Raw genomic sequence first — 26,701 nt, forward strand, 5'->3', positions numbered from 1 at the left:
AAGCAGTGGTCTTGTATTTTTGCAGATTTATCCATCTGCCTAAGGGTATATGAATTTTTTCCTGGCAAAGTTAAATGTATATTCCGAGGTAGTCTATGCTGCTAAACACCATTCTTGCAAAACTGGCATACCAAAGTCTTTCAAACTCAGCAGTTTCCAGGGGGAAATCCATCTACCATCTGCTTGCTTCATTAAAATACATAATAAAAGAGGGAAGAACTGAACTGCATTTTTACTAGCTCAGCGCTCCCTGGTGTCCAGTCGGCTAAGTTTATATACAATGGCCTAGATAGAAAACAGAATCCAAGTAAAAATCAACAATAGTTTTATTTTGTTTTCTTCTTGTCTTTTGTATTTGTATAAAAATAGAGCAAAGAGCTTTATTTTAGAAAAATAGTTTAGACAACACAGTCTATCCTGAAAACACTGTACATTTTCAAGAATTCTTTAATGAACTTAAGGAACTTTTCCCAAGTCCATATTATAAAATTTCAAACAAGATTGTGAGAGAATCATACAGATATTTTGTCATGAAAAGCTAAAAATTTCTGTCAATAACTATCAATTGCCCCCAAGAAACATAAGTTAGTATTTTAATCTTAAAGTTCAAAAGACATTATTATCAAATATTAAACATAAAACAATTTTAAAAGAAAAAGCATGTGAAATTATAGTTATGTTTGAAACATAGTTATGAAAAACAACTGATTTGTGAAGTTGGGGGTCTTTTCCTTGATTTCCAGTATCAATACAGAATTATTATTTGAATTTTGGCCCACATTTGAAAAACTGAGATTCTAATATCTTTGCGAAAATCCAAAAATATTCATTATAAGCAAATGACTAAAAAGATGGGGGGAAAAGCAAACAAGCAATGGTTAGCATTGGTAGGATGGTACAGAAATTCCTTTTCCCAAACTCATCCAACAGATCCAGTTCTTTCTTTAATGACCTAAGAACAGAACAATTAAGATATTAAATAAACAATAACAGCAGAAATATAACATCAGTGTCACTATTTTTTCAACACTACGGTAAACCCTTTATACACGTTCACTCAACCATTTGATAAAGATGTATCCTATCCCTACCTGAGTCCAGGCACTGTTTTATGCCCTGGACTTGGTGAAGGACAGGCAATCTCTGCCCTGATGAGCCCAACAATCTAACTGGGGAGAGAGACAGTAAAAAATAAACAAATGGTATATTATGTAATAAGGCTGTGGTAAACAGAGCAGGTTAAAGAACTAGAGAGTAATGGGGGTAGGAGGAATTAATAATTTAGTAGAGTGGTTAGGGAAGACCCTTGTGAGGAGGAGATACTTGTGCAGAGCCTTGAAGGAAGTAATGGAGCAAGCCATGCATCTTTTGGGGGAGAATATGTTTCAGGCATTGGAAACTAGAGGAACAGAAGCTCTAAGCTAGGAGCGTGTTTGGTTTGTTTCAGAAACACAAAGAAGTTAGCCGGTTTGGAGCAGAATGAGCAAGAAGAAATGGGTATAAAATAAATACAGAGAGTAGGGATTTGAGGCTATGCTAAAGAGTTCAGGTTTTTTTAATTTCTAAATTTGAGGGAAAACACTAGAGGACTTTTAAGTATGCAATTAATTTTTAAAAGTCCACAGTAGCTACAGTATGAAAGAGAGACTGCAAGGGACAAGGGTGGCAAGGGAAACTAGTAAAGAAGCCAACAGTAGTCCAGGCTAGAGAGAATAGTGCAGTAGGCTCTGGTGTATTGATGGAGGTGGTGAGAAGTAGTGAGACTCGGGGTATGTTTTGAAAATGAATAGGATTTTCCAGTCATCTGTTGATGTGGCAGAGAAAGAAACAATTTAGGTTATGACTAGTTGGGCACCTGGGTGGCTCAGTGGCTGAGCATCTGCCTTTGGCTCAGGGTGTGATCCCAGGATCCTGGGATTGAGTCCTGCATTGAGCTACCCACAGGAAGCCTGTTTCTTCCTCTGCCTGTGTCTCTGCCTCTCTCTCTCTCTCTCTCTCTCTCTCCCTCCTTGTGTCTCTCATGAATAAATAAATAATTTTTTTAAAAAGGTTATGACTAGTTTTTGTTCTGAACAAAGACAGAGAAGACTGGGGAAGAGATGTGGTTGGGAGGAGAGGTGATACAGATATGAGAATAAAGAGTTCCGTCTTGTGTATGTTCAGTTTGAGATTCCTATTGGTCATACAAATGTATATTAAATATCTAGTAGATAGTGGGATATATGAATGTGGAGCACTTATAAAAAATCAAGGATAAAGACTCTCATTCAGGAGGCATCCTCCTGTAGTTGGTACATACGAGGAGATAATGATGGCAAATGGAGACAACTGAAAGAAAGAAGAATGAAGGGAGCAGTTGAAGGCAGGAAGAATACTAGGAAGGATATTATGACAATCAAATGAGGAAAGCATTTCAAGAGAAAGAAATCATCAATTGTGTCAACTGCACCTGAGATATTGAATGAGAAGAAAACAGAGAATTAGCATTGAATTTTAAAAGATGGTGGTCACTCATGACCTTCACATCTGAAGTTTTAAAGGAAAGAGAGAGGATAACTTGGCTGGAAAGAAATCAAGAATGAATGGGTGGAAGAAAAAAAAGGAAGGAAGGAAGGAAGGAAGGGAGGGAGGGAGGGAGGGAGGGAGGGAGGGAGGGAGGAAGGAAGGAAGGAAGGAAGGAAGGAAAGAAGGAAAGAAGGAAAGAAGGAAAGAAGGAAAGAAAAGAAAATGTCAACACAGATACTCTTTAGGAGACTCTTACTAGAATGGTAGAAAAACAAGGAGTAGTAGAGAAGACCGAGGAGTTGAGGAAGCAGTCTTTCAGATGGAGAGATTTTAGCATATTTAATGTTGAAGAGAATGATTCAATAAAGAAGAAGAATTTGGTGTCTCCCGGGAAATGGAAAAGAATTGCAGGAATGATGCCTTTCTAAGGGCAGATGAAGGATGGATTCAATACCCAGGCAGAGTCAGCCTTGTAACCAGAAAAAAAAGGCAGAATATATGAATCCAGATGAAAGCTCTGAGGCAGGGCGGGTTTGATGGCAGAAGAATGGGGCAGTTCTCTGTTCTTAGGTTACATTCCTCAATGAAATAAGAAGCAAAATCATCGACTGAGAAACAATGAATGTTAGATGTTAGAGGGGGAAGAGGAGGTATAAATTAGTTGCTTTAGTGACTTGCCTGGGAAAATGGGGTAGGATTACAGAGCTTGTGCAAGAGGCTCACTCACTTGAGACTTGTGGTTAGTTCAGATGTGTTTCCTTCAGCCACATGCTTTTCTCAACCCTCACAAGAAGTTGGATACTCTTACTATTCTCATTTTACACATGAATAAACTAAAACAGAGAAGTTAACTTGCCCAAATTTACTTAGAAAGTAAGGAAATCCAAAATCAAGTCTGAGCTGGTTACATCGAGTGGCCTCTCTTCCATCACCAAGATGTGTAATACCTCATGTCCCCGCCAGCTGGCGGGCTTCAGGAGGCATCTCTGACTGCAGAGTCAAAAGGAAGGTATTCTGAGTCTGGCTGCTATTTGTCTTCTTCCCACATCCCAGTAGCTCATCTTGGTCACCTCTATTAAAAAAAAAAAGTCAATAATTCAGGTAAGAGGACTAACCACAGGATATTTTTAAAAGAAAAAAAAGTACAGGTACATTTAAAACAATCATGTGCTATTTCTCTGTCCTGATTGGGAATGAGGAAATTTTGCCACAGGAAATTCCTAGAAGACAGAAGTTTATACCCTTTCTGTGGTAATTTTTGCTAAAATGTATTCCATGAGCATAATATGTTGTACAAAGATTTCACAATGAGCCTGCAAACGAGCATGATATTATAGAAAAAGATTAAGATGTTCTCCCATCATTGAAGGTTGGTAGAATTTTTAATGACCCTAGGTGATGTTGAGATACATAAGGCTTTTTGACTGCCTGAAATGTTCCCAGACTGCTGTTAGTGATTTTGTTCCCTTACTCCACACAGTAAATAATTAATACTTAGTTCAAATCCCAACATCCCCCCTTTCTTCCTCGTGGTTCCAGTCTATTGCTAAAACTTTAACAGAACTGAAGAAAAAATGCAGAAGTTCACATATGGAAACCATGAGGCAACTAGGGATTACAAAAGAAAAAAAATTCATTTAATAGCCCTAAAATATTCCCATTACAATCTGTTCATTCTACTGGTTTGATGACGACTGATGCTTCTAGAAGTCTGATTTGGGAATTTGTGTAATAGAGTAATCAAATTAACCAAATGTTGCCTGGTTGAAGATCATAAAGGGCTTACTTCCAAGAGCTGGAAAGAATAATTTGTGAGGTTGAAAGTCCTCTTTGTCTAATCAGGGTCCCTCCGTGTTCTCCGGCCTAAACCAGCAGGATGAAAACAGTGTGGGTAAGGGACACCGAGGATTCTTCACAGTGGGCTAGACATTCTTTGTCCAATTCTCCTGATTCCTGTTCTTCCCTTGGAAACCCCATCTTTTCACAGGCTCAGAGTTGCTAAAACAGAGCCCCTTGATGTAAATCATAGCTAACAGTTTAGAGAAATAACTTACCTGCCCAGAGGCATGTGATTCTTTCTACAGTGTTATTCAGTAGAATATGAGTTGCCTGTGTAGTTTCATTTTTTTAGTAGCAACATTTTTAAAAATAAAAAAGACAGGTGAAAATTATTTTAACAATATATTTTATTTGACCCAATATTTAATGCATATAAAATATTATTAATAACATATTTTATATTCTTGGGGCACCTAAGTGGTTAAGCATTGAACTCTTGGTTTTGGTTCAGGTTGTGATCTCACAGTCATGAGGCCAAGCCCCACATCAGGCTCCATGCTCAGCACAAAGTCTGCTTAAGACTCTCTCTCCCTCTGCCTCTCCACACTGCAAGCACGTGCCCTCACGTTCTCTCTGTCTCTCTATCTGTCTCTCAAATAAATAAATTTTTTGGAAAAAAAAATATTTTACATTATTTTCTCCATCTCAGCCAACCTAGCCACAATTCAAGTACTCAACAGCCACATGTGGTGAGTGTCGACATTATTTGACGGTGTAGCTTTAGACTAAGAAATGTGCAGAGTGTGATGGATTTTTTCCTGTGGGCATAGTTATCTTCAGTCTTCAGTAAACATTGTCCTTCTTTTCAGTGGTATGAAATTGTGTTATAAACTTATTCTTATTGGATACATTTCTGTTCACTGTTTATATAAATACCACACCATTACCTTTTTCCATGACTGACCTATATATTTCCTCACATTTATAATTCAGTGTAAGCTTAGCTCATTGTTAGATTTCTTGGTGTCATCAAAGTCCTCATTTTTGTTCTTAAAATTTGGTCCTCACTCTCTCCATCTAATCCAGCCTTCATATTTCATGACTAGAGTGATATTTCAAAGAGGCAACTCTGACCATTGCCCAACCACTCAAAGATTATAGAGAAAATATCAAGCCCTTCATAATCTGACCCTCATCTGACTATCTCATTACATTTGCTTGTACTTTTCCTTTTTAAACTTCATTCTAAAATTGACATATGCTGTGAGCTGCTCGAGTATGACACACTGTTTGGGCCTCCCTACCTGAAAATATGCTATTCTTTCTACCTGAAATGATGTTTCCTTTTCATCTGCCAGGTAAATTGCTGCTCATCAGCTTTCAACTCAACTTTCCATCCAGTTCATGTGGATACATTAATTGACCACACACTGGTTCCTTGAGGCTTAGGATGGTGCTTTATTATCTATGTGTTACCAGCATCTAGCATAGAATCTGATAGCGAAATACCTACAAGGTATATCTCTTGATCTAACCTAAATGTAGTACTAAATCGATAAGTAGTCCCAGTTGTAAATTATAAACTGGAAGAAATATTGTTGAGTCATTACTTAAAAAAAATTCCTCTATTTTAGCATTTAGTTGAATACTGTCTTTTTTAATGGCAACATCAAAACACTCGGTTTTTTATTTTGTTTCAATTCCAGTACATTTCATTTCCTTCAACCATCCTACCTACAGTACTACTGCAAGCAAAATCCCTGATAGGAAGACCGTAGATGTATTGCCTCTGGAACACAAACCATAAATTACTTCATTAGATAAAAAATAAATATAAGAGGTGATATGTCTCACAATCATGTTTTGGATTCTGGTGAGTTTGGGGAAAAAGAACACTTATCCAAAGAATAAACTGATAAGGTTTTTTTTAAAAGATTTTATTTCATGAGAGACACAGAGAGAGGCAGAGACATAGGCAGAGGGAGAAACAGGCTCCCTGCGGGGAGCCCAAAGCAGGACTTACTCCCAGGACCCCAGGATCACGACCTGACCTGAGCCAAAGGCAGACATTCATCCACTGAGCCACCCAAGTGCCCCTAAACTAATGAGATTGTAGTGAAATCTTATTCAGCTGATTCCATACAGTTACCCTACCTGAATAGTTGTATGAAACAAGCAGAAATAAAAGCCTCTAATAAGTGGAATCACTTTTCCCAGGATAGTACAATTATCTGCTGTATAAACAATTATAACCAGATATAACAAGTGTTTTGTTTTAAGCATTAGGTACCAGAGTGAGGATATTTCTTAAGGCTTATAAAAATTCTAGTTTTACAACTTCCCAGGAGAGGCAACATCTCTTGAGAAGAAGAGAGCAATATAAGGTAATCAAAAAAACCTTTTCTTCCCTCTATCAAGCTGCCTTCAACTATTAAAAATAAATCCTAGAAACATCTTTTAACCTGGGAATACCATCCCTAACAGACAGACAGGGATAGGGATCAAAAGCCCCCTTCCCATTTCCTGTGGTCCTTTTGCAGTGGGGAAATAGAAGCCAGTTGGGACTATTTACAAACAAAACAGAGCAGAAAAGAGAAAAGTTGGAAACAAGATTAGAGGCAGGATGAAAAGAGCCTAGCTGGCTAAGAGTACCCCTCAATTAAGTTCTATTTTGTCCACACTGGCTCTTGAACTTCGTTTTTAACCATTTTCGGTTTCTACTAAATCTCCCTACGGTTTCAGTCCTATTGAAACCCATGCTTTCATTTTTTTAACAAGCATCTTAACAGAACAAGAAAAAACATATTTTTTGAAACAAAGATTTCTACTTAAAGAACAGTTCTGGTCATCGACAACATGGTGATGGAAAGCGATCTGTTTCCTGCCCATGTCTTGGCCTTCCCAACCCGACCTATGGCTTTGGCTCTCACGGATGTGCAGGACTAGAAAAGCAGAGTTTCAAGCTGTTGAGTTCCTGTCTAAGTCACAGCCAGTGTTCAGATGTCAGATCATGTATACAAAGCACCTGGGCAAATACTTTGCCAGTGATCTTTTTTTATTTCAAAAATTACTCCTCAAAATATAGGGGTTCTTTTTTTAAGTAAATTCTTCATTATGTATAAAGGGTATGCGAGTGAAAGGTTTATATACAGGATCTCAAAACACTGCACTTCCTTTGTTCTGGTTTTGAAATTCCCCATTGAGTCACTTAGTTGCTCAATGCTGAAGGGCACTTAAGTCTAATTAATGTGATAGTAAACAGAGTCTCTGGCCAGATACATCAGCAAAATATAACCCTCCTTTTACAAGTACATGTGCAGGTTTATTTTAACAATTTGGTTTGGGTTTTTCCACAGCTATTAATATTACTGAGCCCAGGTTCAGTGGCACAGATGCCTTTGGATACACTTCATTCCTGGCTTATTCACGGATCCCAGACATCAGCTTCGGTTATGAATTCCACTTGAAGTTTCAGCTGGCAAATAATCACTCGGCACTGCAAAATAACTTAATATTTTTCACTGGACAGAAGGGCCATGGTAAGATTAATTGAACCCTCTAGGACTTGCTTAGCTCCTTTAAGAATACTTTAGAAAATTTTTCAGGGGTACTCTAATTGGCTGTGGATAAAGGAGACATTTGCCTAAATGTAGCCTCCTCCTGTTTTCTGCCTCAAGCATGTTTCTTGTAATCCAATGCCTTCCAAAGTTCCCTGACCCTTTCTGAAGGAGCCCTGTTCACACCGAGGGCAAGAGTTCCTGCAGGCAAACAAGAGAGCAGAAAAGGGTAATTGTCACATGAGAGGTGAGCTTATTAACTTGTCCTTTCCTCTGTTTCTTTCTGTTTCCATATAGAAGGAGAGAAGGGAAATTCTCAGAAGGAACACCATTTCACCAAGTGTTGTGAAATGGGAATGGTTGCCCTCAAAGGAAACCATTCCAAATTGAAGAAGTGAGTAATTAAGAAAGTGCTCGGCCTGTGATATACTACTCCAATGTCCTAGTATTGGTGGGAAATCAACTTATAAGTTAAGTTTGTCTGTTTTAAGTAGAAACCAGTTACATCTTGTGTGGAATCAAGGAAGAGCACATATATTTTACTCCCAAGTCGGTAGCTGACTAGTTAAGCAGTTAATCACCTACTTTCTCTGAGTTCAGTATTCTCATCTGTGAAATCAACATATTACACCAGAAAAGGACCTTTCTCTCAACCATCAGTGGTTCTATTGTGCTAGGTACATAACATATGCTGTTCTTTTCGACTCGTTCAGTGACTGCTCTAATTTGGAACAGTGGTTTCTGTATTAACACATTTCTGAAAGGAGCTGGGTGGGGTGTCAGCCTCCGACCACATCTGGGAGGATGGGGCGGGGGGGCACTTTATCATGTGAAGTGCTGTTCACTCCACCTCCAAAGTCTGTCAGAATCTCGGCCCCATCTCTACTGCCAAACTGCATGACCTCCTGGAAGCTGATCTCCCTCCAGCCTTCCCCACCTGCAGTCCATTCTCCGAGTCATGGCAAGAGTTACTTGTTTTAAAGGCTTGCTTAAAAGCCACCTGTGACTTTCCACTGTACTGAGGATGCAGCCCAACCCTCCCTACCATGTCCTCAGAGGACCTTCAGGATCAGGCCCCTGTCTCCATCTCCAACCTCAAGCTCTCTCAGCCCTGTGCCCCTGTCCACAGGTCTTCTTGCAGTGCCTTAAGGCTCAAGCACTTGCCTGTCGCAGAGGCTTTGTATGGGCTCTTTCCTCCGCCTTGACTGGAGATGGCTGTCAGAGCGGTCAAGAGAGCAGGCGGGGAGGCCTGGGCACGTAGACTTGGATGCAGTCTCCACACCGACAGATTATGTGTCAACTTACTCACTGTCTCTATGCCTATTTCCTCACTTGTCAGATGGTCTAATAATTATACATTCTCAAATGGAGTTGTGAGGATTAACGTAGTTCATACGAGCAAAGCACTTAAAACAGAATGGGATTCAGTACACATGGCAGCTTCCGTTTTCTCAGGGAGGCCTTCCCCAGCCACCTTCACAAAAGTAGATGCTATCACACTGCATCCAAGTTAGTCTCTACCACAGCTTATTTGTTTTCTTTAAAGTCTATACCTCCATTTAGAATTTTTGTCTATTTTTTAGATAGTTTATTTTTGTCTGTTTCCACTCCTAGAATGGGAGCTCTGTGTGGACAGAGACCAAGCCAGTCGTCTTCGACTTTATACACCTACACTTAGCACACTGCCTGACCCATAACCAGTACTGAATGAATGAATATGAGAACTGCCACAAAAGCAGATAATTGCATGACGTGTAAGACAGCAACACAGCCACACAAAGGTTTTAAAAGTAGCTGTTCTTGGGGGTTTCCAGTTCAGATCTTTAACCCATCTTTAACCCATTGCTACCTTCCTCCCATCCATTGGGTCAACCTTCCCTGCCTCTGGGCATTGAGAGTGTGCCTGGCACTTAGAGCACACACCCTTTGTTACGAACTTTGGTTTGCTAAATTTCTCTCTCAGAAAAATGCTGTCCCGGGTATCTCCACATTGCCCACAAAGCCTCTCAAATATCTGCTGAGTGACTGCCAGAAGGCAGGGAAGAAGGGGAAAAAGAAGGAATTTTTACCCTTGACTCTACTCCACACATCCTCCATCATATGTCCTTTGATTATATCCTTTTTTTTTAAGATTTTATTTATTTATTTACTTACTTACTTACTTATTTACCTACTTATTTACTTATTTATTTATTTAACAGAGAGAGAGAGAGAGAGAGCACAATGAGGGGGAGCGGCTGGCAGAGGGAGAGGGAGAAGCAGACTCCCCCCTGACCAGGGACCCCACTGTGGAGCTCAATCCCAGGGCCCTGAGATCATGCCCTGAGCCGAAGGCAGACACTTAACTGACAGGCGCCCCTGATTATATCCTTTTTAATTAGAACCCAAAAAGCCACACAAAAAAAGCCTGGCTGATGAAAAATTCAAATGAGCATTGAAGACCTGTGTCTCTCTTGTTTTAAAACGAATCTTCTAAATTCTGAAAGATTCAGGAGAACCCAAGTAAAGGATAAACACTTGCCTGTGCAAATGCTGCCACCAACTAATTCCCCAGTACTCTTCCAGGAAGAATCCTTCAAAAATTTCAAAACAAAAACAGACAAGCAAAAAGCAATGTTTTTAACACAGCATTTGTAAAATGTGGACTCTTTCTTGTGACATTTTTTGGTCCTCTCTAGTCATCTGCTCTATAGATAAGGAGCGGAATGTTCAATCATTCTGCATTTGTATTTTTAGGTTTATAGAATGATTAAATAAAGACTAAATAACAGGTATATTGTGGAGCTGTTTCCTCTGGAGTGAAAATGAAAAATCTGAAATATGCAATTCTACATGAAACCACCTGGGGGAGCAAGAACACAGCTTAAAAATGCAGGTAGCACGCACTAAAGAGCTTTTTAAGGCAGAGTTATCTTAAGTAGGACCTCTTCATGCCTGTGCCATGATCACATAAGGGCGCTTGTTCAAATACTAATTCCCAAACCTTCTTGAATTAAAAAAAAAATAGAATTTTATCAAGCACGCTGGGTGCTTTTTATGTAAATAATGTTTGAGAGCAACTAGTCAAAACCTCCAGGGACCAGCTAAATTAGACCATATTTAGAAAAGGACTGAGATATGTAATTACTGCCCATAATGTCATATGTTGGGATAACTCATCAATTTATGTCACATAAAATTATTAATTAAAAAATACACATTCCTGTAAAATATAATGGATATAATTAATATCAACCATACAATTTGCTGTTGTCTTATTTTATGTAAGAAACTATGATCTAAATGTTTTGGTTTTTTTAAAAGATTTTATTTATTCATGAAAGACACAGAGAGACAGGCAGAGGGAGAAGCAGGTTCCTTGCGGGGAGCCCAATTCAGAAGTCCATCCCAGGACCCCAGGACCATGACCTGAGCCAAAGGCAGATGCTCAATCACTGAGCCACCCAGGCGTCCCCTAAGTCAGTGTTTTTAACAGTGTTATCTCCACACTTAGATGTGTTTCTTAATTATTTGGTAACATCAGTCTCCTACCTGCTCGTTGGTTGTTACCACTAAAATCACCATTTCCCATGCCGCCTTTGTCTTTCTCAGGTTAAAAGATGCACAAAGCTTGAGTTTATATAAATAAAATGTAAGCCAACCTCTAATTTCTGACACATCCATATAAAAAGGCAAAGGACCTTCATTGCCCAACACTGATGTTATTCCTCCAAGTTTCCCAAAGCTAAGCATTTATTTTGCCAGATTTCATTCTCATTGAACACTGGACAAATCACCCTGTCAGACATTCACTTGAAAATGTCTCTCCTGACTTGTGATTGTAACCTAACCTAATCCCATTCCTGTGTTTCTGCAGTCATATTTGACATTTCCTTTATTAGCTCCTCTTCCTTCCTTACGCCTTACTCCCTCATAGTGTACATCTTATAGTTTGGCTCTTCTGGAAACCACACCATGTCCCACAGTGGTCCACAGGTGATTACAGTATCTTCCCCTCCTTTATCCCTTCTGCAGGCAACTGCCATTAATAAACATTATGCTTAAAAAAATAAAAATAAAAAATAAAAATAAATAAACATTATGCTTCAGCTACAAACCCAGAAGTCATCTAGGTTTCTCCCTTTATTCATTTTGACAAATATTTGCTGGCGCCCTCAATGAGGCATTCTTTTAGGTACTGGTGATACACTTAGGAATATTGTCTTCTCTTCATTTTGTCGCCCATGTTCTATCAAACTCCAAAGTCTGTCCATCTTACCTCCCAGTTGCTTTTTGTATCTTTTGCTTCTTGACTCTTTCTTCTCCTCATTTGGGCCCAGTCTATCACGGACTATTGCAGGAGCAACAGCCTTCTTCCCAGGCTCCCTGCCAGTCATGCGTCTCCTCCCCTCTGTTCCCCACTTTGCTACAGCAGATCATTCTAACATTCAAATCCAAACTTACCTTGCCTAATCAGCATGCTTCATCACAACGTACACACCTAATAATATCCTTTACATAATATGTATAGACATTTATCTGGCCCCTGGCTATTGCACAATCTCCTTTTCCTTCAGTCTGCCCTATAGTTGGCTGTATTGGCACATGTGAACATTCTGCATCATGTTGCCATGTCCTCCATTTCTATGCTTTTACCGAGGCTATTCCATCTTCCTAAGCCACCCACACTTCACTTTCATGCCTCCAAAATACTTCTATCCTAAAAGACACAGCTCAAAAGATCATTCTTTGAAGTCTTTAATCCTTCAGGAAAATTCAAGAATTAATTAATCTCACTACAGTTTGCTGGGAACTGTTATCCTATCTTCTTTGTGTCCGGATCTCTTTGGGAACCACAACAATGGCTTTTTTATATATATATAACTAGAGTGGCTGTCACATGTAGATACCCATTACAGTTTTTTAAAGAATAGATGCAAAAATCCATGGTCCCTGTTACACTAAAACTTAAAATCGATTCAGGGAGTCACAACATGTATGTACTTAAGATTTTGTTAACTAACAATACTAAATCAGAGCTAAGAAGCCATGTCCAGGATACATAGCATCCATCACAGTGTCTCATGCATGCATATCAGGAACATAGACATCACTGAATGAAAAGAGGCACGTAACTGATACAAAAGATGGAATTCAGAAAGTAGAGTTCTCATCCAAGTAGAACAGTCAAGGAATTTGTTTAGTGTGCTTCTCTTTGTGAGCCTTCCATTTCAACTAGTCCTCTACAATTAGCACTAGAGCAGCCCCACTGGCATTTCCATTCCCATTCCCTCCCAGCCTGAGCCCAGCTAGTCCCCAGCCCAACAGTCTGTATAAGCAGCCAGTTTATTCCATTGCCCTCATACCTCTATCTTTACAGCTTTCTATTGCCTGGAATGCCTGACCCAGTTCACTTTAATTAATTTTAAAAATTATTTTTTAATATTTTTATTTATTTGAAAAGAGAGAGTGTGCACATGCGAGCAGGGGTAGGGGCAGAGGGAGTGAGTCCTCAAGCCAACTCCCCACTGAGTGCAGAGCCCCACTCAGGGCTTGATCCCACAGCATCCTCCGATGAATTTGGGTCTCCTTACAGCCTATCAACACAAAGCCTATATATAGAACTTGGTTTTTTCTTTTTCTTTTTTTTAGAACTTGGAGTTTATGTCCCATAATAATTATATACTTCTTTGTCATTTACAACCACGACTTCGAATCATATGAAGCTACCAAATTCATAAATCAAAAACATTAAAATAGTGGCAATTTCCTAATCTTAATCTTGTCCCTTGGCAAGATTAATCTTAAATTCCTTTTAGACAATCCCTGTCTTTAATATATTTTGTATCCCCAACTGCATCATTCTCAGGATTGGCACTGTGTGAGAAATCAATAATTACATACTTATTGATTCTTTCACTAACCGAAAGACTCTCTGAAGACAGAGACTATTCTGGTTGGCTTGTAATACTGTATATCAAGATTGATGTGGACTGTAGTGAAGAAGGTAGGGCCTAAATAAAGGATAGAGGGGGCACATGTATCTCTGTTCACATCATTGAAATGTAAGTTAAAATCTCAACATTAGCCTTTATTAAAAAGGTATAATACAGTGATACAATTTTTCAAAAAAACGTATATAACTTCTGGTTCTTTGATCTATGTACCTAAGTGCTTTGTGTGCATAGCTTCCTGTCAGTTCCTAGCATGTAGGTCTTCTATGCTGCAGTAATTAACTAGGAAAGGTTACCTCATATTTCATGCCAAATAATATCTTATTTACTTCAAGCTCTTGGTTATTAACTGTAACAGAAATAAGAGCGCATAAATATAGCTTGATGTTTTTCTGGGGGAAAAGATGAAATGAATGTCATCTACAGTACAGAAAAAGAAAAATGAAGGGGGGAGCGCATCACAAAATCCAATCAGCTCAGCCTGTTTTTTATAGAGCTTTGATTCAGATAGGGCAGAAGGAAGATGCCTGATGAATGAGAGAGCAGGTTGTAGCCAATTCCTTAATATAACACATCTCCCAATTCCATTGTACTGAGGCATTCTGGAACACAACTGACAGTGTATGCTCTGACCCAATATTTTCTACTATAGAAGAATGTTCATTATTTTCTTCTGCAATCTCATCAGAATGAGTAGAAATTATGAGAATTTCTTCCTGACAACCTCAAACTATCAAATCTTAACTGTTGTGAAATTAAATATCCTGGACGATGATGTCAAAGTTGTCGGAGTTATTAAATAATTTGAGTTCTTATGGCTGTCCAAAACTAATTCACATTACTGACTGAGAAATACATGAAAATTGTCACATTTGACCAGTACTTAAAGAGCATTGAAATGACAAAAATACGTAGATCCCTGCAAATCCTCTGGCCTTTATTATTTATTTTTTGTTTTTTTAATATTTTATTTATTTATTTATTTATTTAGAAAAAGAGTGCACGTGCAAGCAGGGAGAGGGGCAGGAGAGAATCCTCAAACCAACTCTGCACTGAGCAGAGCTGGAGATCACGACCTGAGCCAAAATCAGAGGTCTGATATTTAACCAAATGGGCCATCCAGGAGCCCCCCACACCTTTTTTAATTTATATGGAAGGGAATGTTCATTCATGCATAGTTCAATGTGCATAAACTTGATCTCAGAAAAGAACATCCGGAGGGCAAATTGCAAATCCATCCACTACAAGCCCACATTTTCACTCTTTGTTCTACACCTCCAATGAGCACCTTATGGAAACTCAAGTGTACCCACAAACTGGTGTTTACATCCCTTATTTTCATTATCTCATCTCTGACAGCAAACAGCAAGAGAGACCCAGACTTCCCACTTTTTCTAGTCTCAGCTCTTTTTGGTCAAAACATAGAAAAATATGGGCCATGTGTAGCCTCAGAAAATGTGGTGTATCACATTCTCATGTGCTTTGAGCACAACGTTGCATTGGTTATTGCTGTCATCCTTCCCTCACTGTCTGTTCACCAGCACAGCTGGAAGCCAGGACATCATCTTGACTTGGCCACAACAGTAGCTAGTTTACATTGCCTACATTTTAATCATTTAATCTCCTGAAGTAGAAACTACATGGTCTCCTTGTACACAATGGTTAACAAAGGAACATTGTGCACAGGGCTGTGCCTGGTTCTGATGCTTTCAGAGCTCTAGAATATCTTTAGTTTAATGGTCATATCTACAGAACAGGAAGCTGAAAGTTTGCCACTATGATTACAAGCTGTACAGTACAGGGACACCTGGGTCCTGCAGTCGGTTAAGCATCAGACTCTTGGTTTACAGCTCAAGGTCATGATCTCAGGGTCATGAGATTGAGCCTGTGTGGGGCTCCTGGCTCAGTGGGGAGTCTGCTTCTCTCCCTCTCCCCTCACCCCTCCTTCACTCTGTCTTTGTCCTCCTCTAAAATAAATAATTTTTTTTTAAAAAGAGAGAGGAAAAAAAAAGAAAAAATAAAAATAGAAGCTGTACAGTACATATCATAAGATAAACCGAGAATGTAAGCTCCTTATGATTTCATTCAAAAACCTCCACTTATCTTTTTTTTTTTTTACGTAGAAACATGGGGCACGAGTTCATGACCCCTGAGATCAGGACCTGAGCTGAGGTCAAGAGTCGGAAGCTTAACCGACTGAGCCACCTAGGCATCCCAAAACCTCCAGTCATCTTAATTTTAGTTTAGCACCCACTAAAGCAGATATCATCACTGAATATGGAGTAAAAATGGCTTCAATATCTAGAATCTTGAACCACTCAATATATATTGTTCCAGTAGGTGAGACTTTCATTCTCTTGGGTCTTATTTCTCACACATCAAGTTAGATATATTTTTGCTTTGCATCACGTTAGCTTCATTCTAATTTCATAAGCTCCTTCCATTATTTTGCTGAAATCATTCACACCTCTCTCTTTACTCATATCGAATTTAGCTTCCTCTCTGACCCTCTCATGACCATTTGAACAGTCAACTAAAGCTTAATTATGTGTCCAAAGTCAAGAATATTTAATTAAAAGGCAGTTTTCTTCTTTCAGAAATATAAAAGCTTTATAAGCCCTAGAATAATAGTCACATACCCTCACAAAGTATCTGTACACAAGGACTGGCTTTTCAGAAAAGAACTCCCACCAGGAACCAGGAACCATTCGCCAAGCAGGTTTCATTGGACCAGAAAGTCACAGAATCATCTTGGTGACTCCTCTCCCATCTATTCTTTCACTCAGGACAGGAAAGCTAGAAGGGAAAAGAAAAATCCACTTGTCACTTAGAATTTCTGAATCCATTTGCAAAGATCTTATAAAACACTCTAAGTTATTGCTAGCGACAGTCCTGTGATAGTATTATCATCACCATTTTTTCAAAAGAGAGGGAGAAGGAGAAATGGGCAGCCAGAAGTTCAATGAGTAAAGAGCCTTTGTGATACGGGGGCACTGCTTACCTCTGCGGGCTCCAGGTACAGTATCATTTTGAGAGAGGTAAATTAGATTTAATACATGATAATATTTCACCAAACTGGAAGAATAGTTTGAAGAAATAATACAAATTACATTTGCTTTCTGTAGTTATAAATCAAAATGTCATCCTAAATAAAATACTTCAGAAAGTTTTTTTTTCTACTGGAATTAAAAGGTTGTTGGACACCTGAACAAGAATTATCATGCTTCTGTGACATAAAAGTTTCAATAAGAGGGATGCCTGGGTGCCTCAGCAGTTGAGCATCTGCCTTTGGCTCAGGGTGTGAGCCCAGTCCAGTATCAAGTCCCACATCAGGCTCCCTGTGAGGAGCCTGCTTCTCCCTCTGCCTGTGTCTCTGCCTTTCTCTGTGTCTCTCATGAATAAATAAATAAAATCTTTTTTTTTAAAGGCTCAATAATAACCTTTAAGTATGGTGAGCACTGAAATACACAGGGATTTTACAGCACTGTCTATATTCATGTTTTAGTTTCCCAATATGCCCCCTTAGAGCAACCAAGGAACAGCCCAAGAATCCCAGGAAAAGCCTTCCAACAGTTCTGAATCCTCACCAGGGCACCTGAGAATGAGCTTTTTTTTTTTTTTTTTTTTAATTCATGAGAGACACAGAGAGAGAGAGAGAGAGAGAGAGAGAGAGGCAGAGACACAGGCAGAGGGAGAAGAGAAGCAGGCTCCATGCAGGGAGCCCAACATGGGACTTGATCCCGGGTCTCCAGGATCACGCCCTGAGCTGAAGGCAGATGCTCAGCTGCTGAGCCACCAAGGCATCCCCGAGCTTCTACCTCTTTGCAGCCCAGTGGTTCTGATTTCTGGGGTATCCTTCTGAGCAGACCAAGTGAGAGCATATGTATATTCAGCTTTATGATTTACAACAGACAGTAATTGACCAAAATCAGTGGGAGAAACAGCAAGACAGGTTCTCCCAGAAATTATCTCCAATGCATAGGCTTGGGTTAATTCTTTTATACATGAGTCTTATTCTTCCTTTTAAGGACTTTGTTGATGAATCAGTGGTTCCAACCACTAGCTACTCTTCTCCAGGTCTTCCTTCAAGGTGAAGCTAATGAGACCAACACTAATTACTGTTACTGAATTTGCCTGGTGTTTTTCTCATAAAAATTCCTTTACAATCACCATATGGTATGCCAGCACACTACTAAGGTCTACCTATTTTCTCTCTGTTTTTGTCTCTCTCTTCATTCAGGTCAAAGTGACCTGTATGATTTTTCCTGGGCTTACCATCTGAAACCTTTGATACCCTCCTCCCTTCTATATATAGATTTCTGCTTCCTGTCCATGCTTGCAAGTTAATCAGAGGCTATACTGATATGGTCCAGCCAGGTTGGAGAGCTGCTGGTATAAATACTAAAACCTTTAGGTTTTTTTTTTTTTTAAGATTTTATTTATTTATTTATTTATTTATTTTATTTATTTATTTTTTTTATTTGATACACACACAGAGAGAGAGGCAGAGACACAGGCAGAAGGAGAAGCAGGCTCCATGCAGGAAGCCTGACATGGGACTCAATCCCGGGTCTCCAGGATCACACCCTGGGCTGAAGGTGGCACTAAACAACCAAGCCACCGGGGCTGCCCAAACCTTTAGGTTAAAAACAAACTACAAGCAAATCCAGTAAAGTTCAACCTCTTTGATCTTTCCTTCCAGATAATCCATGGCAGCATCCTTCACCTTGTTTCCATTTTTTTTTAATTGAAGTATAGTTGATACCCTATTTTACATTAGTTTCAGGTATGCAACATAGCAGTTCATATGATTCATAGGTTGCTATGCCCACAAGTGTAGATGCCATCTGTCACCATACAACACTATTACAGAACCACATTGACTACATTCCCTATGCTGGATGTCTCATCCTGGTGACTTACTCATTCCATAACTGCGAGCCTGTACCTCCCACTCCCCTTCATCCATCTTGCCCATCTCCCCATTTACTCCCTTCCAATAACCACCAGTTTGTTCTCCATATTTAAGGGCCTGTTTTTGCTTCTTTTGTGTGTCTGTTTGTTTTGTTTTCTAGATTCCATATATAACTGAAATCATGTAGCATTTGTCTTTCTCTGCCTGACTTTATTCACTTAGCATAATACCTTCTAGGTCCATCCATGTTGTTGAAAAATAGCAAGATCTCATTCTTTTTACGGCTGAATAATATTCTACTATATGTGTGTGCGTGTATCTCACATAACCTATATCCATTCATCTATCAATGGACACTTCCATATCTCAGCAATTATAAATAGCACTGCAGTAAACATAGGGGTACATGTATCTTTTCAAATTAGTGTTTTCATTTTCTTTGGATAAATACCCACTAGTGGAATTGCTGGGTCATGTGGTAATTCTATTTTTAATTTTTTGAAGGACCTCCATAATGACTTTCACAGTGGCTGCACCAGTTTGCATTCCCATCCACAGTGTACAAGAGTTCCTTTGTTTCCATTATTTATCATTGTTACCCTGGCCACCATCCCTCTCTTTATTTAGACTGTCCTTGCTTCTCTTGCTAAGTCACTGTTCTCTGTCCATTATGAGGCCAGATGCTTTTCTGACCACAGCATCTCATCTTCTTCCCCCATGAGATCTCCTGTAAGCAACATTATGAGTTGTTATAATGCTAAATATGGTTCTCCAACACATGGCCCACTTCATAGCTCTCTGCTAAACAATATTTGTGGAACTGAATAATGACTCTTCTTTCTAGCCAAAGAGAGACCAAGTTTGTTTGGTTTTAGTTTTTTGCTGTACATTCTAAAAGGATTTCTATTCGCTTCCTAGATCTTGTTATTCATAGCTACTATTCATCCAAAGTTATCTCCTATTGTTTCCTTCCTCCCCCTTTACCACTTGCACAACATAATCTCACTAAATCCTTCCTTCTTAGCATCAGCTACTAAATAATATCCAACAAATATTCCTTGCTTTGTCTGAAAATCTTCTTCCTAAGCCTGGTTTCATTAAGGTTCACTCTGGCTTTAGGTTCTGCATGCCAAGTGAGCTTAGTTCCAATTCTTTTTATGAACAAACTCACTGTGTCAATCACTAAAAATCTCTAATAGTATAAATGCCAAATATCATCTGTAACTTTGTCAATTGACAAATGTAAAAATAGAAATTGCCCAAATATTTCTCAGAGCTACTCATAGAGTAATGTGATAAAGGAACACTTAAATTTGAGTCTGCAATTCAATTAGTGGTAGTTGTTTGAAATATGTCATTGTTAATATTATTACATGCTTTAAGGCAAGAAATTTTCACTTCAGTAAATGTCACAGGAAAGTGACATAAGACATATAAATGGTTGCTAACAAACATACCCACAAGTCCCTTCACTTCACCTACATGGTTGACCCTCAAAAAAATTTCAGTTAGATCAGAGTAATGCACTGAAACAATCAGTCTATAGGTTTAAGAAAAAGAAAAAAGAAAAACTCTATGGTTGTCCCTGACCCCAAAGGTTAACTGAGAACAGATGCATGCTCCTGCCTAAGGGCCAAGCATACCTGCTTCCCAGGCTTTGTACTGATGAAGTAGGAGAAGAAAACAGGATATACAAAGCTAAGGTCAGGCCTAGTCAAGGAGAAAAGAAAAAAAAAATGCACCTATTGAGAACCTACCATGTGCTGGGTTGGCACTGTACCGATATTAAATATCACTTAATCCTTAGAAAACTCCTAAGAGATATTATTATTCCCCTTATTCCTCAGAAAGGAACATTCAGGAAGAGCTGGTGGTGGTGGGAGGTGGCACAGCTCCAGCCAGACACATGCTTCTTTTTCTCTGCTACATGGACAGTGATTAAGAGTATAGTCTCTGGCATCAGGGTGACTTCAGATGCAGGCTCTGCCACCTAGCAGCTATGTGACCTTTAATGGTCCCATATGTACCTCAGTATCACCCCACAAACCCTGACGCAGATCTGCCCCCACAAGTCTTAGCACCTCATCTACCTACAGAGTCTCCCAACAGCCTCAGATGCACAGATTAATAGTGTTTTCATTGCTTGCTCTTCTCTCCCAGTTTGTTATATGAAGGCAACAAAGATTCCCCCCTCAGGCATGGCTATGTAATTTGTGGGGCCCATTAGAAAATGAAAATTCAGGGTCTCTTGTTTAAAAAGCAAAGAAAAAATGCCATTAGAGGTACTGAAAGTATTTATTTTCTTCAGTGGTCTCTCAACCTTTTATGGTGTCTTTTAGTTGCTATTTATTTCAGTGTAAGTTAAGAAAAATTAAAATACTAAATTATTAACAAGACTTTTATCATTCATTTTTATATCATGAAATGCCGGTTTAAAATGCAAATATCAGAGCATTTAACTCATTTGCAGAATCACCAAAATTGGTATTTTGTAGCTTGTACCTGCATGTGTAATTTTTCTTACCAGAATGCTAGAGATGCTGCACAAAATCAAGTCAACTTATCTTCATTTCACTCCTTGAAACACCCATGTTCTGTCAACATTCTCTCCCTTCACTTACTGGGGGCTAAGGAAGGACTGAAAAGAAATATATCTATGGACTCCCTTCTCTCCCTTTAGGTCAGTGTCACCATTTTCAGTGTAAATCATTAGCCAATGCAGAGAAGTAATGAGAGTAAGAAAGGAATGCGAAGGCTCCTTGATCTTTCAAGTTCTAAGATCACCATTGCCTCTCTGTGCTGGAAGCAACTTTGTGGTTCAAATAGAAAGCATAACCTCTTGGGGTGGTCAGCACCATACCTATGCAGTCTTTAGACACAACACATTTATCTTATTAGTAGTAGTACTATTAATACTAATAATACTAGTATATAATCGTATAATTAGTAGCAGTAGTCGTCGTCGTAGTAATACTAATAATACTAATAATAATCGTACACTGGGGCTCTCAACCCTGGCTGCGTATCATGCTCACCTGATGAGCTTCCAAAAATAACCCAGCTCACAGCCCATGGCAGACCCACGAGAAAAGCACAGGTAGATTCAAGTACTTCTAAATATTTGTCTTCCATTTTCCAATGCCTTGGGAAGCCCATCTCCCTACACTATCTAGAAACCCCCCCCCCCCCCCGCAGATCTTCCTCTCCTTTACCTTGCTTAGACTAACAGCAGAGGCCAAGGCAGCATACAACATCAACCTTAAAAGTGTAGGAGAGGGAGGCTGTGCACACTCACAACAAACTTTGTCCATGTCCAAGGACTCACTTCTGCTTTTTTTGCTCACTGATTAAACTTCTTACTTCTATCAGGCCTCATATTTTTCGTCTGAGCAGAAGTATTTGCCTTAGTTTCCTACCTGCAGACCTCAGTATTAAGTCCACAAACACACCTTTCAGAAACTGAATGATATATTTGGGTTCCTCCTCCCTGTGGACAGACCTCCTATGTCCACCTAACTCAAAAGCTCTGCCTTAACCTACGTTTGTTCTGCCCACTTGCTGGCAGCATTGACCATCTCCAGTGTTCTATATGCTACCGGACCTACTGCCAGAACCCTTCTCTAGTGTCTGATGTTGGTTCTCTTCCAACCGCCTTCCCCTTTTTCCACGGGTCTGTATGAGCTGTATTCTGAATGCTCTGGGTCCTCACTGTTCTCTATGGATGGTCCTGAGCTAATGGAGAGAGAATGAGAAAAGGGAACATAGACACAACCCACCTTTAAGTGGTCATGGGGGTATGGCCAAGAGCGTTTGTAAGAAAACAATTATAGCATATCCTGAGCAATTATGGAAATACAATTTTTAAAACTCTCTTCAAATCATAGACTTTCAAAGCTGATACTCGGTTATCTCAATTTATTGAATCTCCTCAACTATCAGAGCAGTTCTACTCTATTATAAAGTTCTATGTATTGTAAAGTGTACACTGAATTTCATTCAAACAAAAAGGAGATGTTAATCCCAACGTTTTAGGTATTGATCATTCCCCTCAGCTGGCAAGAACCCTTGTGGCTTCAAAGAAAAACTTTTCGGTGTTCACAAAATTTCTAAGGGTGTAAACAACAATACCCAGACACAGACATACCTGAGTGCCGATAAGAGGCTACATGTCTATTATACCTTCCTATATGCTGGTCTATACCTCAGAACTAGACAATAAAGTGAAGCTGACTAGAAACCTGAATTATCTCTCAGCAAGCATGCCTCACATGTCTTTTCATCCCAGGGTTGAACGGCGATGACTTCCTGGCTGTGGGTCTGCGCAATGGCAGTGTCATTTATACTTACAACCTGGGATCGGGAATGGCAAGTATCAGCAGTGATCCCCTCGATCTGAGCCTTGGCATCCACTCAGTCCGTCTGGGGAGGCTCCTCCAGATGGGCTGGCTGAAGGTAAAATGTCATCCCTTCATCTATCCCACAGCTTTGCGGAGCATTGCCATATATCATTGGACCTGTGCAATAGAGACGAGAGGCAAGAGGCCCGCGCTGCCTGCCCCATGCAGTTGACAGACCAGTGCTCACAGCTGAGGATGAGAAGCATGCTTGCAATTAAGTGGTGTGGGGATAAGTAAAAGGGATGACTAATGTAGATAAGGTGAGAGAGAGGGCTCAGGAAATGCTCCCCTACAAAGGTGAGGCTTGAGCACAACTGCAAATAAATAGGAGTTCAGAAAAACAACAGCAGCTAGTGTGTGTTGAAGAATGCAAGTAGTTCAGTGTGGCTCTGGGGTAGGGAGGAGCGAAAGAGGTGGTTAGTTGGTGGACCAGGTCTGTATTATCAAAGGACTTCGATGTCATGCTAAGAAGTTAGATTTTTATCAAGAGCTATGGAGAACAACTGAGAAATTAAGAAGGGGGGTTGAGTACCACAGTGGAGTAACTTTTTTTGATAAATTACTCTGGTGGTTGTATTGAGAATGGAAGGGGAGGGAGCAAGGGTAGAAGGAGGAAGACCAGCCGGATGCCAGCTCCTGATCTTTGGAGAACTGTGATTATGATTGAAATGCAAAACCATCACTGCAATATTAATATATCCATGGTAACAGACACCAGCAGAGAAGCAAAGAATAGAGTGGTGAGGTGTTTTTTATTTTTTCAAAATTCAGGTCTTTGTGAATTTTTCATGCCAAGTTAATGGGAAATAACAAAACAGTATCTTAACAGTTCACCCTGGGTAATTAATTCCTTTTTTAATAGGTTTTGAATTCTTTTCCTTTTGAAGGTAGATGATCATAAAAATAAATCCATCATCTCCCCGGGAAGACTGGTTGGTCTCAATGTCGTCAGTCAGTTTTATGTAGGTGGCTACAGTGAATACATACCAGATCTCTTGCCCAATGGAGCCGATTTTAAAAATGGCTTTCAAGGTAAGGCTTGGATAGTTTTTATACTCTACCTACCAGTTTCAAATTCTGAGACAAGAAAAAACTTTAAATAATACATTTCTAGTTCCAAAACTAGAAAAATGAATTGCTCTCTAATCAGACTTAATCAAAGTTTAATTTTAATGGAAAGCATTCAGTCACTGTTTATTCATCGCTTCCTACCTATGTACTACATGTTTAGTATGTTTCAGTAAAAAAAACAAAGATCCCTGCACTTGTGAGTTTGCATTCCAATGGGGTAAAGGCAATAAACACTAAAAATGATGAATAAGTAAATTATATAGTAGTATGAGCTGATAAACTCTGTAGGGGGAAAAAGGAAATGTAGAGCATTATGGCGAGGAGGATCGGGGCATGGCTAATTTTTTTTTTATACAGGGTGTTTTTTAATATAGAGCAAGCAAGATAAACCTCATGGAATCACAGTAAAAATTGAAACTCCAACTAACTTTGGAATATATTTGATGTAAAGGTGAGAGACAGACTGCAGCTAACTGATCCATACCACCAAGGTGTGGACCATAGAGGCCACCACACGTCAAGAGGATTATTATGCTTGAGCAAGTAATTGTATGACCATAGTCTGTCTCCCTGTGCTCAGGAAGGGAAATAGACGCAGAACTTCTCCCACAAAGCTGACTTCTAGTAGACTTATAAAATAAAGACATGCTTCAAATTATTATAGTAGTGCATTTGGTGAGACTAAGCTTTTTGATGGATCCTAGTCTCAGAATATTTGGTCAAGGAGCTGTTTGTTACAGTGTCCTCAGCCACCCACCCATGACCAACCTACTCTCTGGCCGGAATCAAGGAATGGGGACAGGATGTGATGCACATCTCTGCAAGATAGGAGCTGCCATCAACAGCCATTTCAGGCACTTGAGTTCTCTGCCTGCCTGGCAGCATCCTTTTCCTCACCTTCACCGACTTCTGCCTAAACACGGATGTAGGAACCCACATATGTGAAACATGTGAAAGCAACACAGCCAATCCAGCATCATACAAGATCCTCTTCCAGCAAAATGAGTTCCTTCTGCCAAGGTTCTCCAAGAAATCTTTTCTTTGATTATGTCATCAGTGTGGATTCTCAGAAGGGTGTCTTATACAAGAGTTTAAAGCCTATTAAGGCACTGTGCTAAATATAATAATTCGACAGTTCTTTCTCAGCAGGAGATAATCTGAAAAGGATTGTAAGGGCATGACAAATCCATGAGTTCTTGAAAACACTATATTCACGAAAAGGGATGGGTAAACTTATGAATGTGAAGAAGCACATCTACTCGGTGAAGTGGAGATCCTGGGAGGGGTCATCAAAACTTGGTCATTTATTTACAGACAAATGCTTACATAAATACTCTGGGTGTACCATCAAGGATAAGAGCATAGACGCAGAAACCCAACTGGCTGGATACACACCCCAGCTCTGCCACCTACAAGCCTCATGACCTTGGCTAGTCACCTCTCAGTGCCTAGCTGTGCCTCTTACCTGTAAAATGGAATAATAATAGCACTTCTCTTGCTATGTAGTTCTGATATTGAGTTAATGGTGAGAGAACACAAGATTAGAGTCTGCTTTGTGTTAGCGATGATGACGGTGCTGCTGGTGGGAGGTGGCACAGCTCCACTCATTCTCCTCTTTCTCGTGTGGACACTGGTTAGGTGTGCAGGCTCTGGAGTCAGGCCATCTTCAGATTCAGGCACTGCCACATAGCAGCTTCGGACCTAACTTGTAGCCTGTTATTCAAACTCTTTGTGTTTCCATTTTTTTCTCTTTTCTCCTCAGAGGAGAAAAATATATACTTCATAGGGTTCTCCTGAGTTAATCAATAAAATAAAATAATTATATTAAGTGCCTAACCCAGAAACCAATACATAAGAAACACTCAATGTATGTTTACTATTGTTAGCACTCTAACCTGTTGTCATAGAATTTGAGATTGTCAAATTTATTGAAGTCCAGTGCTTCCTGAGGTTTTCTCGTGCAATTTTCTCCCTCCTATTACAAATTTTCTGCACACTTTGCTAATGAGAACAGAGGCTCTCCTCAAACCTGTCATTTTTTTCCTTAAGTGTGTCGGTGACCTATGCTCAGCATGCAGAGTGGGCCCTTCCTCTGGCAGAAATGCTAGGATTGCACATACCTGGAGACACATAAGCTGCCACGGTTCTCAGGATAGAAGTCTTGGGCAGGTCTTCTTAGCAACTGCCACTTAATCCAGTCTCATGGAAGTTCCATGACCTTGAAATCTCCTACTCTTATCACACTTACCTCTTGAGTCCTCTGTTGATGTCTGCCTCTCCGCCTTGATAAACTCACATTTACCATTCTGCAAAGTATAGACACTTGTTACCAATATACCATAACAAGCAGATCACAGCAGTACCACAAGCTTCTGACTCCCAAAAGCTGAGCTCTACTGTCTGTAAAGAATGATATAGGATAATTTTCTTAAAATATAGATTTCTGGACAGCCCGGGTGGCTCAGCGGTTTAGCGCTGCTTTCAGCCCAGGGCCTGATCCTAGAGACCCAGGATCGAGTCCCACGTCAGGCTCCCTGCATGGAG

At 39.7% G+C, this 26,701-nt stretch overlaps 1 protein-coding gene and 1 long non-coding RNA gene across 4 annotated transcripts in view; one reads left to right on the forward strand and one right to left on the reverse strand.

Annotated features, from left to right (window-relative positions):
* Positions 1–26,701, forward strand: part of EYS (EGF-like photoreceptor maintenance factor) — a 1,514,868-nt gene that overhangs the window by 1,433,570 nt on the left and 54,597 nt on the right. The window contains exons 34-36 of the mRNA XM_077903501.1: positions 7,641–7,823; positions 22,975–23,141; positions 23,974–24,118. Of these exons, the coding sequence (XP_077759627.1) occupies positions 7,641–7,823; positions 22,975–23,141; positions 23,974–24,118 (495 nt within the window). The remainder of the gene's footprint in view (positions 1–7,640; positions 7,824–22,974; positions 23,142–23,973; positions 24,119–26,701) is intronic.
* LOC144317300 (uncharacterized) lies at positions 309–26,465 on the reverse strand. Of its 3 annotated transcripts, XR_013383255.1 has the most exons (6): positions 26,406–26,465; positions 25,623–25,950; positions 16,414–16,570; positions 4,560–4,614; positions 3,453–3,577; positions 309–952 (listed from the first exon to the last, which is right to left on the reverse strand). It is a non-coding gene; the product is annotated as an uncharacterized LOC144317300 (long non-coding RNA). The 3 variants fall into 3 exon arrangements; XR_013383256.1 differs by lacking the exon at positions 25,623–25,950; XR_013383257.1 differs by lacking the exon at positions 4,560–4,614.

The sequence above is a fragment of the Canis aureus genome, chromosome 7, assembly GCF_053574225.1.
Source record: "Canis aureus isolate CA01 chromosome 7, VMU_Caureus_v.1.0, whole genome shotgun sequence".
Taxonomy (NCBI): Eukaryota; Metazoa; Chordata; class Mammalia; order Carnivora; family Canidae; genus Canis; species Canis aureus.